The sequence below is a fragment of the Bubalus bubalis genome, chromosome 16 (assembly GCF_019923935.1).
Source record: "Bubalus bubalis isolate 160015118507 breed Murrah chromosome 16, NDDB_SH_1, whole genome shotgun sequence".
Taxonomy (NCBI): Eukaryota; Metazoa; Chordata; class Mammalia; order Artiodactyla; family Bovidae; genus Bubalus; species Bubalus bubalis.
The window spans coordinates 8,985,416-8,999,875 of record NC_059172.1 but is presented as its reverse complement, the minus strand read 5'-3'; the positions used below and the strand labels follow the sequence as shown (position 1 = coordinate 8,999,875).

Here is a 14,460-nt window from a genome sequence, read left to right as displayed (position 1 = left end):
CCTAAAGGAATTCAGTCCTGAATATTCATTAGAAGAACTCACGCTGAAGCCGAAACTCCAATACTTTGGCCACCTGATGCGAAAAACTGACTCATTGGAAAAGACCCTGATGCTGGGAAAGATTGAAGGTGGGAGGAGAAGGGGACCACACAGGATGAAATGGTTGGATGGCATCACCAACTCGATGGACATGAGTTTGAGTAGGCTCCGGGAGTTGGTGATGGATAGGGAAGCCTGGCATGGTGCAGTCCACAGGATTGCAAAGAGTCGGACAGGACTGAGCAACTGAACTGAACCTGCCAAGCTGAAGGGCCCTTCCAGGAAACCACGGCCTCTCAGAGACAAGCTTGCCCTGTGTGTCACTAAAGTATTTGTCATGGTGAAATATCAGGCCTAAGAGAGAAGAACAGGTTTAGGGGTTGCTCTTCACAAACTGAAACCTACATCCTTTCATGTTTGGCCCTGGAGTGAGACTCTCCAAGTCAGAGGACCAGCTCAGTCCCTTTAAGCCTTTTCTTCCCCCAAAGGGTAATTTGATCCCCAAGGTGACAAGGTGAGCAAATGGTATCCTCCACCTAGAGACCTGCCCATAACTAGGAAGCAGGAAGTCCCATTTCAGGAGGAAGAGGGCAGGCCTGGGGCAGAGCTCACCCTGGGGGTCTGCCCTGGCTGGGGCTGTTGGTGGGTGCTTATTCCGCTGCAACCCTTTCAGTTCCCATAGCCCACCATGGGCTGTTTGAAACACTGGTGAGGGTTTATGCAGTAAGCAAGTAAGACTCTAAATGTACTCCATAGGTTTTACCTTTTTATTATGGAAATTTTAAAATGTATATAGAACTAAGGAGACTCTTGTATCCTCCATGTACCCAAGCCTAACTTCAACAATTGCCTGTCTCGTTTTATCTATCAACCTTTGGGGTTTTCTTGCGGGGGAGCGGGGTGGTCTTGAGAATTCTAAGTATTTTCAACTAAATCTCAGACTTCTCATTCACAAATCAAATGCTGTTTGAAATATTACAAACAAATCGTAGTCCTTACTTTCAACCATATCAGCTAGGAGGTTGAGACCCACTTGCAAAGTCCAGCCTCCTAGTTTTAAGGACGCTAACTCTGGAGCAGTTACCCAACGTTAGTGGCTAGAGGGGGAACCAGGAAAAAGTTGGTCCTCCCGGCTGCCTGGTGAGTGATGGCCCAGGCTGGCGACCATTTCCCAGGCCCCGTCCCTGGGAGGGGGAGGGGGACCCTCCACTAACCGCCGGACTGCCGGCGGGAAGAATCTCGGCTGTTCCCCCGAACACATTTCTGGAAGCACAGGCCGGCAGCCGGTCGAATGCAGCAGGGTACTGGGACCTGCAAGCCGCGGTAACTGGAGTGGTGGGGGATCCCGGGCGGGATACCCGGGTCTGGGGTGGCCTTGGAAAGAGAAGGGGGCCTGCTCCCACGACCGGCGAGATAACTCGCAGCCAAGATTAGGCTGCGGCCTGGGTCGCCCTGCGGCCGACCCAGTTCCACTTGGGGAGCTGGCTAGCGAGGCTGGCGCGGCGCCCACGCCAGGGGCTGGGAGCAGGAAGTAATCTCCCGCGGGCGAGGCCCTGGGCGCGGCGCGGCAGGTGCAGCGCCGGGCTGGGTGGGCAGGCGGCCAGTGCAGAGGAGGTGAGCGCCGGGGTCGCTTCGCGGCTAGGGACCGCCAGCCCCGGGGCAGGAGCTTGCGGCTGGGTCCGTCCTGGGGGTGGGTGGGTGGGGCTTCTGAGAGGGGAAGTGGGGTGCTGCCTTGAGGGTCGAATCGGGCCACCCGGAGGGCCTCGAATCTGGGGTGGGGGCGTTGCTGGGGGGTGGGTTTCAGGCTCGGGAGAGGGCTGGGGGCTGAGAAAGTAGGGAGAAGGAGGCCATTGCAACAAGGTTTTGGAAGTGTGAGCGCCGCTAGGTGGAGGGATGCGGCGGGGCCACGGTTCTCTGGACCCCAGGGGACTCGGGGTGGCGCCAGGGCTCCGGGGACGCGGTCCTGCCCGGATGAGGGACAAGATGGCCCTGCAGATGAGCTGAGTCGGAGGGAGTTAAGCCTCTCGAGGAGATGGAGCAGGGAGGGAGGGCTTGCTGGAAGGGGGCCGAGGCTCTAGCACCCACAGGACCCTTCCGCGGCTACCGAGCTCCAACACCCAGGACCACCAGCTGCGGGCGGGGAGCGCCCACGGGCTGCCAGGGGCCCGCCGCGAGCCAGACTCGGAAGGCCAATTCTCAGACGCTGTGGCTTTAAGGGAGATACCGGCGCGCGGGCTCTTTAAGGAGGGTGTTGGGGGCGTGTCAGGAAATGAGCCCTGGTCCCGCCTCCCCCGGGGGAGGGGCCTCAGGTGTCTGGAGGCTTCGGGACCGAGTGGAAGCTTGGAGCCTGGGAAGACCGCGCGCCGTGGGCTTGGACCCGCCCAGTCCACTGCGGGTCCGGAGGACCCGGGCCCTGAGCGCCCCTGACTTCGCCTGCACCCTCTTTCCAAACTCCCCCGCACACCCTCTTTTCAGCTCCTTGCATGCCTCCCGCTTCTCGCCCTGCAAACCTTTTCTCTCCCATAGCAGCCCATGCCTGTTTCTCTCCGCACCTCTTCCTCACGCTGTCCCCCGCCCTTTTGAAGCCCCTTCGCCTTGCGTTTCTCCTGCTCCCCCTTTCTCCTTCCATTCCTCCCCTCCCCCACTTCCCGCTGGTTTCCTTCCTACTCGGTTCCAGCCCGTTCTCCCCTAACTTGTCATTTCCGTCCAGCCTTAGCCCATCGGGCACCTTTCCCCTGTCTTGTCTGATGAGTCCCCTGAGGGTGGGAGCAGGTGGTGGAGCTCACCCCAAAGCAGAACCTCTCCATCCGAGAGAAGAGTGGGAGGCCTCCAGGCCACCCGCCATGTGACAGTTGAGGACTTCGGCTTGCAGAAAGCAGATGTGAGCTCGCTGCCCTGTACTCCAGGAAATCAGTCTGGCTGTGAGCTGACCCAGCCCCTCTGCTACCATGAACAGGGCCTCTCTGAAGCGGTCAAAAATCCTGCACATGGCACTGATGGGGACTTCCGATCCCTCTGGAGAGGCAGAGGCCAGCCAGGAGAAGCCCTTTGTGCTGCGGGCACTGCAGATCGCCCTGGTCGTCTCTCTCTACTGGGTCACGTCCATCTCCATGGTGTTCCTTAACAAGTACCTGCTGGATAGCCCCTCCCTGCGGCTGGACACCCCCATCTTCGTCACCTTCTACCAGTGCCTGGTGACCGTGCTGCTGTGCAAGGGCCTCAGCTCACTGGCCACCTGCTGCCCTGGTACCGTGGACTTCCCCGCCCTGCACCTGGACCTCAAAGTGGCCCGCAGCGTCCTGCCCCTGTCTGTGGTCTTCATTGGCATGATCACCTTCAATAACCTCTGCCTCAAGTATGTGGGTGTGGCCTTCTACAACGTGGGTCGCTCACTCACCACCGTCTTCAATGTGCTGCTCTCCTACCTGCTGCTCAAGCAAACCACCTCCTTCTATGCCTTGCTCACCTGCAGCGTCATCATCGGTGAGTGGCCAGCCAGGGACACAGGGAGTGGGCGCAGGGCGGAGGGGATTGGGGGAGGATGGGAGCTGAAACCCTAAAGAACAACCCTGTCAAACATCTTTGGGCTTTATCTGCCCCGGCTCCCTTTTTTGACCATCATATGAAGAAGAATCTGGGGTCCAGAGAGGGCAAATAACTTTCTGGAGGTCACCCAGCAAGCTAGGGGCCTAATCAGGGTCCTTCAAACAAGATGGGATTACAATCTATACTTCACACAGGGAAAACTAAGGCACAGAGAGGTTAAGTGATTTGTCAAAGATCACACAGCACACAGCTAGTAAGTGGTAGAGGTGGGATCTGATCTCAAGTAATCTGGCTCCTTACACTTGACCACTGTACTCTATTGCTTCTCAAGAGTTTGAGTGTCCTGACTTCTCACCCAGTGCTCTTTCTAGAGGACATTGCATCTTTTAATAAATATATGTGTACCATCATCCTCTGACCTTGCAGGCTTACGATAATGCCTGAGATGGTGGCAAGAGATATGCTATGGGATAACTTAGCTGTCTTCCCAGACTTGACCCTCAGAAAATAAAAATTACTAATGGGGACATTGTGTTAATTATTTGCATACAGCATCTCCTATGTTCCCCAGAGGTTGCCTGAATGGTATTATCATCACCATGACCGACTACATACACACAAGGAAACTGACACCAGACAGGTTAAGTCACTCACAGGGCCCCACAGCTAGGAAGTATCCAGCTTGGGATGGATACTCAAACTGGCTGCTCCCCCAAGCCTATATTTCTAATCACTCCGCTCTGTTCTTGTCCCCTAGAGCAGCGGCCCCCAGCCTTTTCGGCCCCAGGGACCAGTTTCGTGGAAGAGTCTTTCCACGGACTTGGGAGTGGGGGGATGGTTTCAGGATAATTCATGCCCATTACATTTATTGCACATTGTATTTCTAATCTAATGCTACCATTGATCTGACAGGACGTACTGGTCCATGGCCTGGAGGTTGGGGACCCTGCCCTAGAGGTTAGAACTGTGCCATCTAGTTCAGTAGCCACTGACCACATGGGTCTATTTCCATTCAAATTCAATGAAATTTTAAAAATTCAGTTTCTCAGTTGTGTCCTGATTCTGTAGCCACATTTCAAGTGCTCAGTCACCACGTGTGGCCAGTGGCTGTTGTACTGGACGACACAGATGGTAGATCATTTTCATCATCACAAAGTGTTTTATTGCAGCCCCTTAGGTAGGAGCACCTCCAGATTCCCACCCCCTCAGAGTCCTCCTGAGGCTCCGTCTTCCAGGAACGGAATCTTTCTTTGAACCTGTTCAGGTTCTTCCTGGTTCTGCAGACTTCATCTTGGTTGACCTACATCGTCTTGGTTAGTATCTGAGTCCTCAAGCTGAGTTGCACCAGTGGCGAGGAGGGGCCCATCCCATGCCACCTGTCCTAGAAAATGTTTTCCTCATTGAGCCACTGTGGACCTAGGCCTGCCCAGTCTCAGTTCAAGGTGGGAGAGAGAGAATGGCAGAGGTTGGAGTGATGGCAGCTGCCAAGACCCCTGGCAGATCCATCTCAGCAGCTCCCATTTCCTCCCCCAGGGAGTTGGTATGGACTCCCAGGCCTCACTTAGACAAATGCCCCAGGGATCTCCACTTCAGCCCTCTGACTTTATGGAGTCAGGGGTGTGGGGGGAGAGGGAGGGACTTCCTGATTGGCTAATTTACATGCAGGCTGGTGAAGTCTTGAGGGAAACTAGGCCCAAGTCTGAAAAGTAATCAGAGTAGTAGATGGTGAGACAGCTTCTGGGAAAGGACATTCACTGGTTGGCTGCTGGGACAGACGCCCAGGAGGTAGTGCTGTCTGCTGGCCCAGCGCCTGGGCCTCCTCTCCGCAGTGTTGCCCCACCCCCCACCCCCTCCACCCCACCCCACCCCCGTTCCTCCTTGTCGGGAACGTGGGTCTCAGGTGACTCTCCAGGCCCCCTCCTCCTCCCGTCCTGGTCCCCTCCTCCTCCCTTCCTTGGACAGTATCATTCAGTGCTCCTTCTTGGCTGAGATTCCCTCTGGGGTCTGGAATTTTAAAAGGGGCAGTCCCTCTTCTGGACTCAAAAGGTAACCGGCAGGAGGGCTGGGGGCCCTCTGGCTGTGCCCCCAGAACCAGGCTGGAGGTACCTCTTTGCAAAGGTTCTGCTGAGAAAGAGAACACTTCCAGCAAGCGCTTACGGCCCAGTCTTGTCTCCTCTGATCCTCACGACCACCTCCAAAACAACCTACATGCATTCACTCAGCAGATATTACTCACTGGCCAAGCATGTGCCAAGAGCTCTGGGGATGCAGATTCTGAAAAGGTAGATGCAGCTCCCACACTCCTGGAGGGCATGGGGTTGATGCCTGGCAGTCAGGAAGTTATGCCGTGACTCGGACATAAAAGGTGCTGAGGAAACCCTGGCGGGGTGGAGACGGGGGAGAGAGAAAAGCAGGGAGGGAGGGTTCTAAGCTGGCGTTCCAAAGGAAGTACTAGATGGATGTAAGGAAGAAGTGAGGAGAGAACGTTCTAGGCAGAAGGAAAAACACGCATTTCTGCGTGGCTGGGCCAGAGCAGGCTGTGCCCGTGAGGCTGCCCAAGTTAAGTGAGCCTGGACTGTTTCCTGAGGGCTGTGGAGATGCCCAGAGAGGCTTTAAGCCAGGACAGGACCCGAGCAGATCTGTCCTGTCGGAAGATCATGCTGGCTGCAAGGTAGAGAGTAGATTGATTGAAGTGGGAAGGTCAAGAACATGAACCCAGATGTCTACAGCGGAAGGACATGGGAGCTCAGAGAATTTAAGTAGACTTTCCTTGGGCCACGCAGCCTTTAAATGACAGAGCCCGATCGGAGTCCAGGTCTCTCTGACACCAAAACCACGTGGCGGGAGATACAGCACGTGTAAGATTTCGGCCCCTGCCTTCTGGGAAAGTGGGGTCTAAGCTAGAGAGGCTGTACTGTCCCCGTGGGCAGGTGCCTAGCAGCCCAGGGCAGGCAAGGGTCTTGAAGGAAAGCACAGGCAGAAGGAAGCCAGGAAGAGGTCTGGGTGCTGGGGGTACCAGGAGAGACTTCAGCCCTGGAGAGGTTGGCTTTGACCTTAAAGAATGAGTGGAATGTCCCAAGAAGGAGGAGAGCGTTTCTGGTTCAGAAAATGATCAAGGGTGCTGAACCCTGGTGTGAGAAGCAGGGAGATGAGAGTGGCGACTCGGGGTGATCGTGGCACGGAGATGGGGTTCGAGGGCCTGGGGAGCCCAGCATGCCAAGCTGAGGGTGGGCAGTGGGGCGCCGAGGAGGCTCCATGGGTAGGAGGTGTCACAAAATGATAGTCTCAGAGTAAGCAGCCCCAAAGGCCTCCGGCCATAAGTGCTTCTCACCAGGGTAGGCTCCCATCTCACAGACCGGGAGGCTGAGTGAGGCTCCGAGACCTCAAGTCACTCGCCCAGGGTCACCTCTGCCACTAAGTGCTGTAGCCACGCTCAACCCTCAGAACCCATTTCACACGTTGCTTTTGAGGGGGCCCCAGGCCAGCCCAGTCGTCCAGTTACAGGGTTCTCACAGCACCCTGTCCTGTTTTATGGACCTCATTACAATTGCAATTAAACAAGTAATTGGGAAAGGAATCATTTTAATGGCTCTTTCCTCTGCTGGAATGCAAGCCCCATGAGGAAGGGTTCCTATCCTGGCCTAACTCCCCCAGCCCTTGTGCGGTGCTTTGCACATAGTGGAGATTTTGCACACCTTTCTTGCAGGAAGGGCCAGGGGGATGGAATGGTGAGATCAGTGTGACACAGTCTGTGAACTTGGGTGGCAAAATTCTCTGTCCTTCCTCCTCCCCATGCTCGTTCCCCTCTCCCCGCTGCAGGTGGCTTCTGGCTTGGAGTGGACCAGGAAGGAGCAGAGGGCACCCTGTCTTGGACGGGGACCCTCTTCGGCGTGCTCGCCAGCCTCTGCGTCTCGCTCAACGCCATCTACACCAAGAAGGTGCTCCCGGCGGTGGACGGCAGCATCTGGCGTCTGACCTTCTACAACAACGTCAACGCTTGCGTCCTCTTCCTGCCCCTGCTCCTGGTGCTGGGGGAGCTCCGGGCCCTCTTCACCTTCCCCCAGCTGGGCAGCGCCCACTTCTGGGGTATGATGACGCTGGGCGGCCTGTTTGGCTTCGCCATCGGCTATGTGACGGGACTGCAGATCAAGTTCACCAGTCCCCTGACCCACAACGTGTCCGGCACAGCCAAAGCCTGTGCCCAGACGGTGCTGGCTGTCCTCTACTACGAGGAGGCCAAGAGCTTTCTCTGGTGGACGAGCAACATGATGGTGCTGGGGGGCTCCTCTGCTTATACCTGGGTCAGGGGCCGGGAGATGAAGAAGATGCAGGAGGAGCCCCACCCCAGGGAGAACGAGAAGAGCAACATGGAGGTGTGAGCTTCCCCAGAGACCCAGGCACGGCCCAGCCCCCGGGGAGCACACCCCTGAATGCAATGAAAGTGTCTCTCTGGACCCGGAGACTATGGCCTTACAGACATGACGGGAATCTGGTGGTTGAAATGGAGCCAGTGTTTCCCAGTGTTGTCAGAAAGTTGCCAGACCCGTCTCAACCCCTTTCCTAGTTGCAGGGTTTTGTCCTCCCATAGGGAGGAGGGACGCCCCCATGAGAAGAGCCAGTTAGGTTCTCTGGAGGAGTAGCAGCTTGCAGGGACTAGGACAGGGGCACGTGCCAGAGACTGTGCCCCCTTCCAGGGCCTTCTACCTCCACACGACCTTTGAGGTTGGGAACAGGCCACACCTTGAAGGGACAGCATTGGCAAAGCCAGCCAGTCTTCACTTACACTCAGGGGAGATGGGGCTGGGACCCGCACCAGAGGCTTAGGGTTTGAGAAACCTCACCTCTCTGTGTCCCAGGCAGGTACCATAGCTTTGACCCAACCCCCCACCTCAAACCAGCCTTTTGGAGGAGAGCATGGGCTGGGCTGAGGGAGGAAATGGGCAAACGTTCCCTCTTCTCTGCGATGAGACGAGCAGGTCCCATGAAAGGGGGTGAAAGGTCAGCGGTACCCAAGCCTGGTCCTGGCACCCGCAAGGGCTGCTGGGAAGTGGCCTGGGAATGGGCTGCATCATGGGAGAGCTCCCTGTCCCCGCCGTCTGCACCCCACGTTTCCCCTGTTTGAACATGGTACGTCCTTCACAGGTTCAGCAGGCTCAGTGACACTCTCCCGCAGTCCCCAACACCAGTTTTCCCCGCCTCACTCCCCTGCCCCTAAGGGGCAGCTGCCACCTGGCACAGCTACCTGGCTCAGGGAACAGCCTCCCAGAAGTGGAGCCAGGGAGCCACTTTGGCTTCTGCGAACTCTGCCTCCCCAGGAGGTGCTGAGGGAGCAAGGGTCAGCTCAGAGCTTTCTACCTCAGCTGTGCCGACCCCCTCAAGATACACTTCCTGTAGGGCTGGGCTGGTAACCTGATCTAGGTGAAAGCATTCAGCTAACAGTTGCGAACATCCCTGAGTTTAAGGCTGAAAGAATCTTCCCTTCCGCTCATCCCCACCTTCCGGGCCTCAGGGTGGCTTTCCTGACTCCTGTCCCTTCTGTTGGTGTTTCGTTCCACCCAGCTTTTGGGGGGTAACTCTGATGTTTTCAGTCCCTGTAGCAGAAGGCTGGGGAGAGGGGGGTCTTCTCACCACCCCTCTGTTCCAGTCCCTCCACCCTCCCAGGTGGTTTCTAATGAAGGTGGGACTTGATGCCCTGAATTGTGTGCAGTTTAATTAAAAATTGGACTAAAACATCTTGTTTGTGTGGAGTGAGACGGGATAGGCGGGGTCTGGATGGCACCTGTGAACAAAGGCCCAGCCCTGCCTTCAGCAAGCCTGGGTCCTATCACAACAGCCCTTCTCAGAGCCTGTTCTCCCTCCAGGCCAGGGGTTGATCTCAGACCTCAAGTTTCCTGTTGGTAATTGGCGCCACTTTCTGGGTTCTTGCCGGAGGCAAGACACTGCTGAGTGCTCTGCTCCATCGTTCATTTCCACATCCCTCCCCAACATGCCTTGAGGTGGGCGCCATCACCCATTCCCCCACTTTACAGATGGGGACACGGAGGCTCAGGAAGGAGCATAGGAAGAAAGAGGCGGCAGTGGGAGTCAGACAGAAGTCTCTGCCTTCAGAGCACCGCTGCTTCACCCCAGGGCCCTTAAGCATACCCAGCATTTTTTGAGCACCTACTGCATGCCAGGCACTGGTGGTGGGACGTGCTGGCATGAGAACCCAAATCTGCTTCCAGAGACAAGAATATAAACACACATCAAGGTTCCCGTAACAGATGCAGTATTGCCCTGAGATTTCAGAAGATGGAGAGACCACGTCTTCACAAGGGCCAGGGTGTTTGAATATTACTAGGGAAGCAGGGGCTCCAGGAGCAGGGGTAGGCTGACCAGGAAACAAGATTAACCTGAGGAAAGAGCACACGAGGAGTGGTGAGAGGTATTGTTTGGCGAGGGGGGTGTATAGAAAAGGAGAGTGGGTCATGGTGTGATCAGCCTTCAATGCAGTGGTCCATCTGGTCTTGATTCTAATCAGTTTTAAAGCCATCACCAGGTCCCTTAAACAGAGAAGGGATATAATCATTTCTGCACCCTCTGTATAGTCAGAAGATTGAGACAACATTGTTCATGTTATTAGCCCTTTCTTGAATAAGATTCTAGAAAAATCTAAATAGTTTGAAAAAAATTCAGGCAGCCTCAATTCACAGGACACAACTGAACAGCCTGCTGTCCAAGACCTCCACACAGAAAAGCACAAAGATGAACGGTGTCTGAGGATGGATTTGCATCCACATGCAGCAGAACACCCCAGTTCTGATGCACATGAAGCCCAGAGAAAACCAGAGCCAGCCTTCCAGCATCCCAGATTCCCACAGTCAGCACCCACCGCCCCCAGCTCGTCTCTATGGTATTTAAAGGAGCCAGGGCCGTCCCCGGGAATGTTTCACCTGCAAGAAGCAAAGGAAGTGTGTCTTCACTGGCAAGTCCACAGTTCCCCTTCTCTTTGGTTCCCCTCCACACTTTTTTTTTTTCTAACAAAGTGTCTTGTTTGTAACATAAAAATAAGATCACTTTTCCCCTTTGATTCCAGTGGTAACAGGTTGCTAAGGGGATAATGTACATATCAAGAAGGAGTTATCTCCAAAATTTCCTCTAAGAAAAGGCCAGGAAGGCTTAAAGAGAACCATATACATGTCATATATACACATCTGACATCAACAAAGATACCCTGAAATAGTGGGAATACAACTTGGAAAAAAAAAAATCTCAAAAAATATTTTAATATGCCCCCAAAAAACAAGCATAAAATAGTCTGGTACAAAAAGGCAGAGATGTGGAAGTCAAGCTGCCCAGAAAAAAAAAAAAAGAAAAATGGTGGATGAAATGGAAAATTTAGGAACAGGAAGCTGATTCAACACTGACACACACATTTCCAGAATGCATCACTCTTTACTTCTGTTTTTGCAGAGCACTTGATCATAAGTCTGGAGACCTGGGTTCCACTTCTTAGAAGCTAGGGGGCCTCGGACAAGTCTCCTAACCTTTTCCAGGCCTCACTTTTCTTGAAATATGGGGATAATCCTTGTCCATCCTGCCACACAAAATGGTTGTGAATTGATGCTCAGCATCGTTCTGAAAATACAGTGAGTTATTGTTCTTATCCGGAGAAGGCAATGGCAACCCACTCCAGTACTCATGCCTGGAAAATCCCATGGACGAAGGAGCCTGGTAGGCTGCAGTCCATGGGGTCGCTAGGAGTCAGACACGATTGAGCGACTACACTTTCACTTTTCACTTTCATGCATTGGAGAAGGAAATGGCAACCCACTCCAGTGTTCTTGCCCAGAGAATCCCAGGGGTTGGGGAGCCTGATGGGCTGTCGCCTATGGGGTCGCACAGAGTCGGACACCACTGAAGCGACTTAGCAGCAGCAGCAGTGAGAGGAATGAATTAGATAAATCACTTACCCTCTCAGATCCTTTTGCCATATGAAAGAAAAGAAAGTTGTTCTAATGAAGAGATTGGAAAAGACCCTGATGCTGGGAAAGACTGAAGGCGGGAGGAGAAGGGGACGACAGAGGATGAGATGGTCGGATGGCACCGCCGACGTGATGAACATGAGTTTGAGCAAGCTCCAGGAGTTGGTGATGGACAGGGAAGCCTGGCATGCTGCAGTCCATGGGGTTGCAAAGAGTCGGACACGACTGAGTGACTGAAAGAAGAGAGAACATGACGATTTAAGGAGTTGACGTACGTGAACTTTGGTTACTAGATAAGAAAACTGAGGCCCCCATAGGGTCACAAGATAAGCCTGAGACATCAAGGACAAACTAGAGTGTGGTATTCAGTCCTCCTGGGCCCTCATCTGATGATCACATAGCTGCCTCACCTGACACAGGCCCTGCCCCCACTGAAAACCTCGGCTCCTGTGAGAGGGCTAAATTTAGGACCTGGAACTGGCTAAAACGGGGACACCGGAGCCAGCTGCACAGAAGCAGCTGCCCCAGGTGTGTTGGGAGCTTAGATGAAGGAAGGCTGGGGGAGGGAAGGGGGGGGTGGTGACTAGGGTGAGGGTGACTGCAGGGGATCGCTGAGCCCTGGTGGGGAATGTACAGCCGTGGAGCTAGGAGCAAGTTTGAATCAGGCCCAGATCTCACAGACAAGCCTGAGGCTCAGTATGTGTGGCTGACTTGCCAAAGCTGCAGTGCAGTGGGGCAGGACCCAGACCCCTTCTCTCAGGCCAGTGCCCTTTCTGCTAAGCATCATCGATCACCATTTTTTAAAAATAATGACAGTCACCGTGACTATTATTATTGCTAGTATTTGTTAGATGCTCACCACATGCCGGGTGCTACTCTAAGCATATTACCCGTTAACGTCTGACACCCGTTGACCCAGATTAACATCTGCAATAGGTACTGTTTTGTTTTTCTTTTTTTAAGATGTGGAACTTTCTTTTTTTGATGTGGACAGTTTTTAAAATCTTTATTGAATTTGCTACAGTATTGCTTCTGTTGTATGTTTTGGTTTTTTGGTCAGGAGGCATATAGGATCTTAGCTCCCCAACCAGGGATCAGCCCCACACCTTCTGTGTTGAAAGGCCAAGTCTTAACCAGGACACCAGGGAAGCCTCTGTAGCAGGTACTATTAACAGCCCCCTTTCACAGATGAGGGAACCGAGGCCCAGAGAAGTTAGTATCCTGCCCCAAATCACAGAGCTGGGTGACCTTTCTGTACAATGAGACTGAAAACACAGAGGGACATGGGCCAAACCATATAGGACAATAGAACTCTGACCCACAAATTTGGCAGCAGTCAGCCCTGGAAGCTAAACCGGTACCTCCAGTGACACGATCCCAGAAGAGTCAAGATTTGGGCAATGGCAGCCTATTTCCCTATTTTTGATACCCACTCCCTACTTCCAACTAAGGACCAAGCAATCACACAGGATCCCCTCCCGCTTCTAATGAACCCACCTCCGCCTTTCCAATCAGTTTAATAGCCTCCTGAAGCATTCTCTTTTCTCTAGAAAGCCTTCCCACTCCTCTGCCTGCCTTTGAATCTTTGCCACACTGCAAGTGACGGTGGCTGACTCCCCTGCTATAGCAAGTTCAGAATAGATAGCCTGCTTGTTCTCATGTGGGTGGGCTTTGCCTACTTTTGTAACTCCCATTCACCATCAGCTTTCTGTCCAGGTACAGACTGGCTTGGGAAGGAGGAAATAGTCTCAGAGGACCCCAGGCAAGTGGAAGGATTTGGAAGGAGCCTGTGGGGTAAAGGTGGGAGCTGGGTAGGGGCAGCTGTGTTTCTACCAGGTCTGCAGTCTGGCTCCCAGGCTGCTCTGTAGCCCCAAAAGGGTTATATGATTTTCCATCCATCTAGCGAGCCTCTCTCTGCTTCCTCCCCAGGTCACCATCCACAGGGTCCCTGCCTTACCTCACTTTTCATTCCCCTAATCCTTATTGAGTGCACTATATGCAAAGCCTGAACTAGTCTCTTTACATCTTCATTCCAGGTACCCCACGAGGCAAGATCATCTTTCCATTGCTTTTGAGATACACTGGTCTTTAGTTCTGTGTCCAAAGTCATCTAATTCCCGACCCTCCATAACCTAGTTTCCTTGCCTATAAAACAGGGGGAAGGAGGCCAGATTAGATCCATTCCTCTAGGAAATTTGGGGAGCCCCCTTAAAGCAGAAGGGAGAACCAAGTGGACCCCCAGCCTCCACTCCAGGGCAGCCTCAGTTTCACCCATTTACATACCAAGGATGCAATTTAGATTTAGTTATGCTCAAACAGTAAAGAATCTGCCCACAGTGTGGGAGACCTGGGTTCCATCCCTGGGTCGGGAAGATCCCCTGGAGCAGGGCATGGCAACCCACTCTAGCATTTTTGCCTGGAGAATTCCATGGACAGAGGAGCCCGGCAGGCTACAGTCCATGGGGTCACAGAGTTGGACATGACTGAGCAATGAACACTATGGTCCACTGTGCTATCAAGGGGGTGGGGGCCTTCTGCATATTACCCTGCTAATGGGGCCCCTAAGACTTCAGCAGAGAACACGAGAACACTTTGTGGCACATACAGTATTTTTTGGACCCAGTACCAATCCCTGCTTCTTTGTCTTTGCTGCCATTGCCATAATTTTGATCCTTTTTCTTCTGAGACTTGCAGAGGGTAAAGAAGGCACTAAATCTTGATGAGTAAAAAAGAATCATGGTAATCCCAGTCTCCTTGTCTGTTATTAGTTAAAATGGAATTGACTGAGAAGACATGAAAAGTCTACTAGTGGCTAGTCCACTACTGGGAAACTTTCCTAACTCTTCAAAAGAGACACAAAACAGGAATGTTCCTGCTCTGGCCTCTTGAGGGATCCTCAGCAAGATGGCTG

General features: G+C 53.6%; 1 protein-coding gene across 4 annotated transcripts; it reads left to right on the top strand.

Annotated features, from left to right (window-relative positions):
• Positions 1 to 1,162: 1,162 nt before the first annotated feature.
• Positions 1,163 to 9,317, top strand: SLC35C1 (solute carrier family 35 member C1). 4 transcript variants are annotated; one of them, XM_044928926.1, is made up of 3 exons: positions 1,163 to 1,179; positions 2,996 to 3,522; positions 7,405 to 9,317. In XM_044928926.1, the coding sequence occupies exons 2-3, from the start codon at positions 3,027 to 3,029 to the stop codon at positions 7,962 to 7,964; spliced, it is 1,056 nt and encodes a 351-aa protein (XP_044784861.1). In that variant the 5' UTR covers positions 1,163 to 1,179; positions 2,996 to 3,026; the 3' UTR covers positions 7,965 to 9,317.
• The last annotated feature ends 5,143 nt before the right edge of the window (positions 9,318 to 14,460 follow it).

What these genes read in the sequence shown, in the direction of transcription:
- SLC35C1 (XM_006042353.3), top strand. Translation starts at nt 1,331, where the DNA reads ATGCAGCAGGGTACTGGGACCTGCAAGCCGCG. An exon ending in ACTGGGACCTGCAAGCCGCG is followed by an intron (nt 1,363 to 2,995) that starts GTAACTGGAGTG and finishes TACCATGAACAG; the next exon opens with GGCCTCTCTGAAGCGGTCAA. An exon ending in CACCTGCAGCGTCATCATCG is followed by an intron (nt 3,523 to 7,404) that starts GTGAGTGGCCAG and finishes TCCCCGCTGCAG; the next exon opens with GTGGCTTCTGGCTTGGAGTG.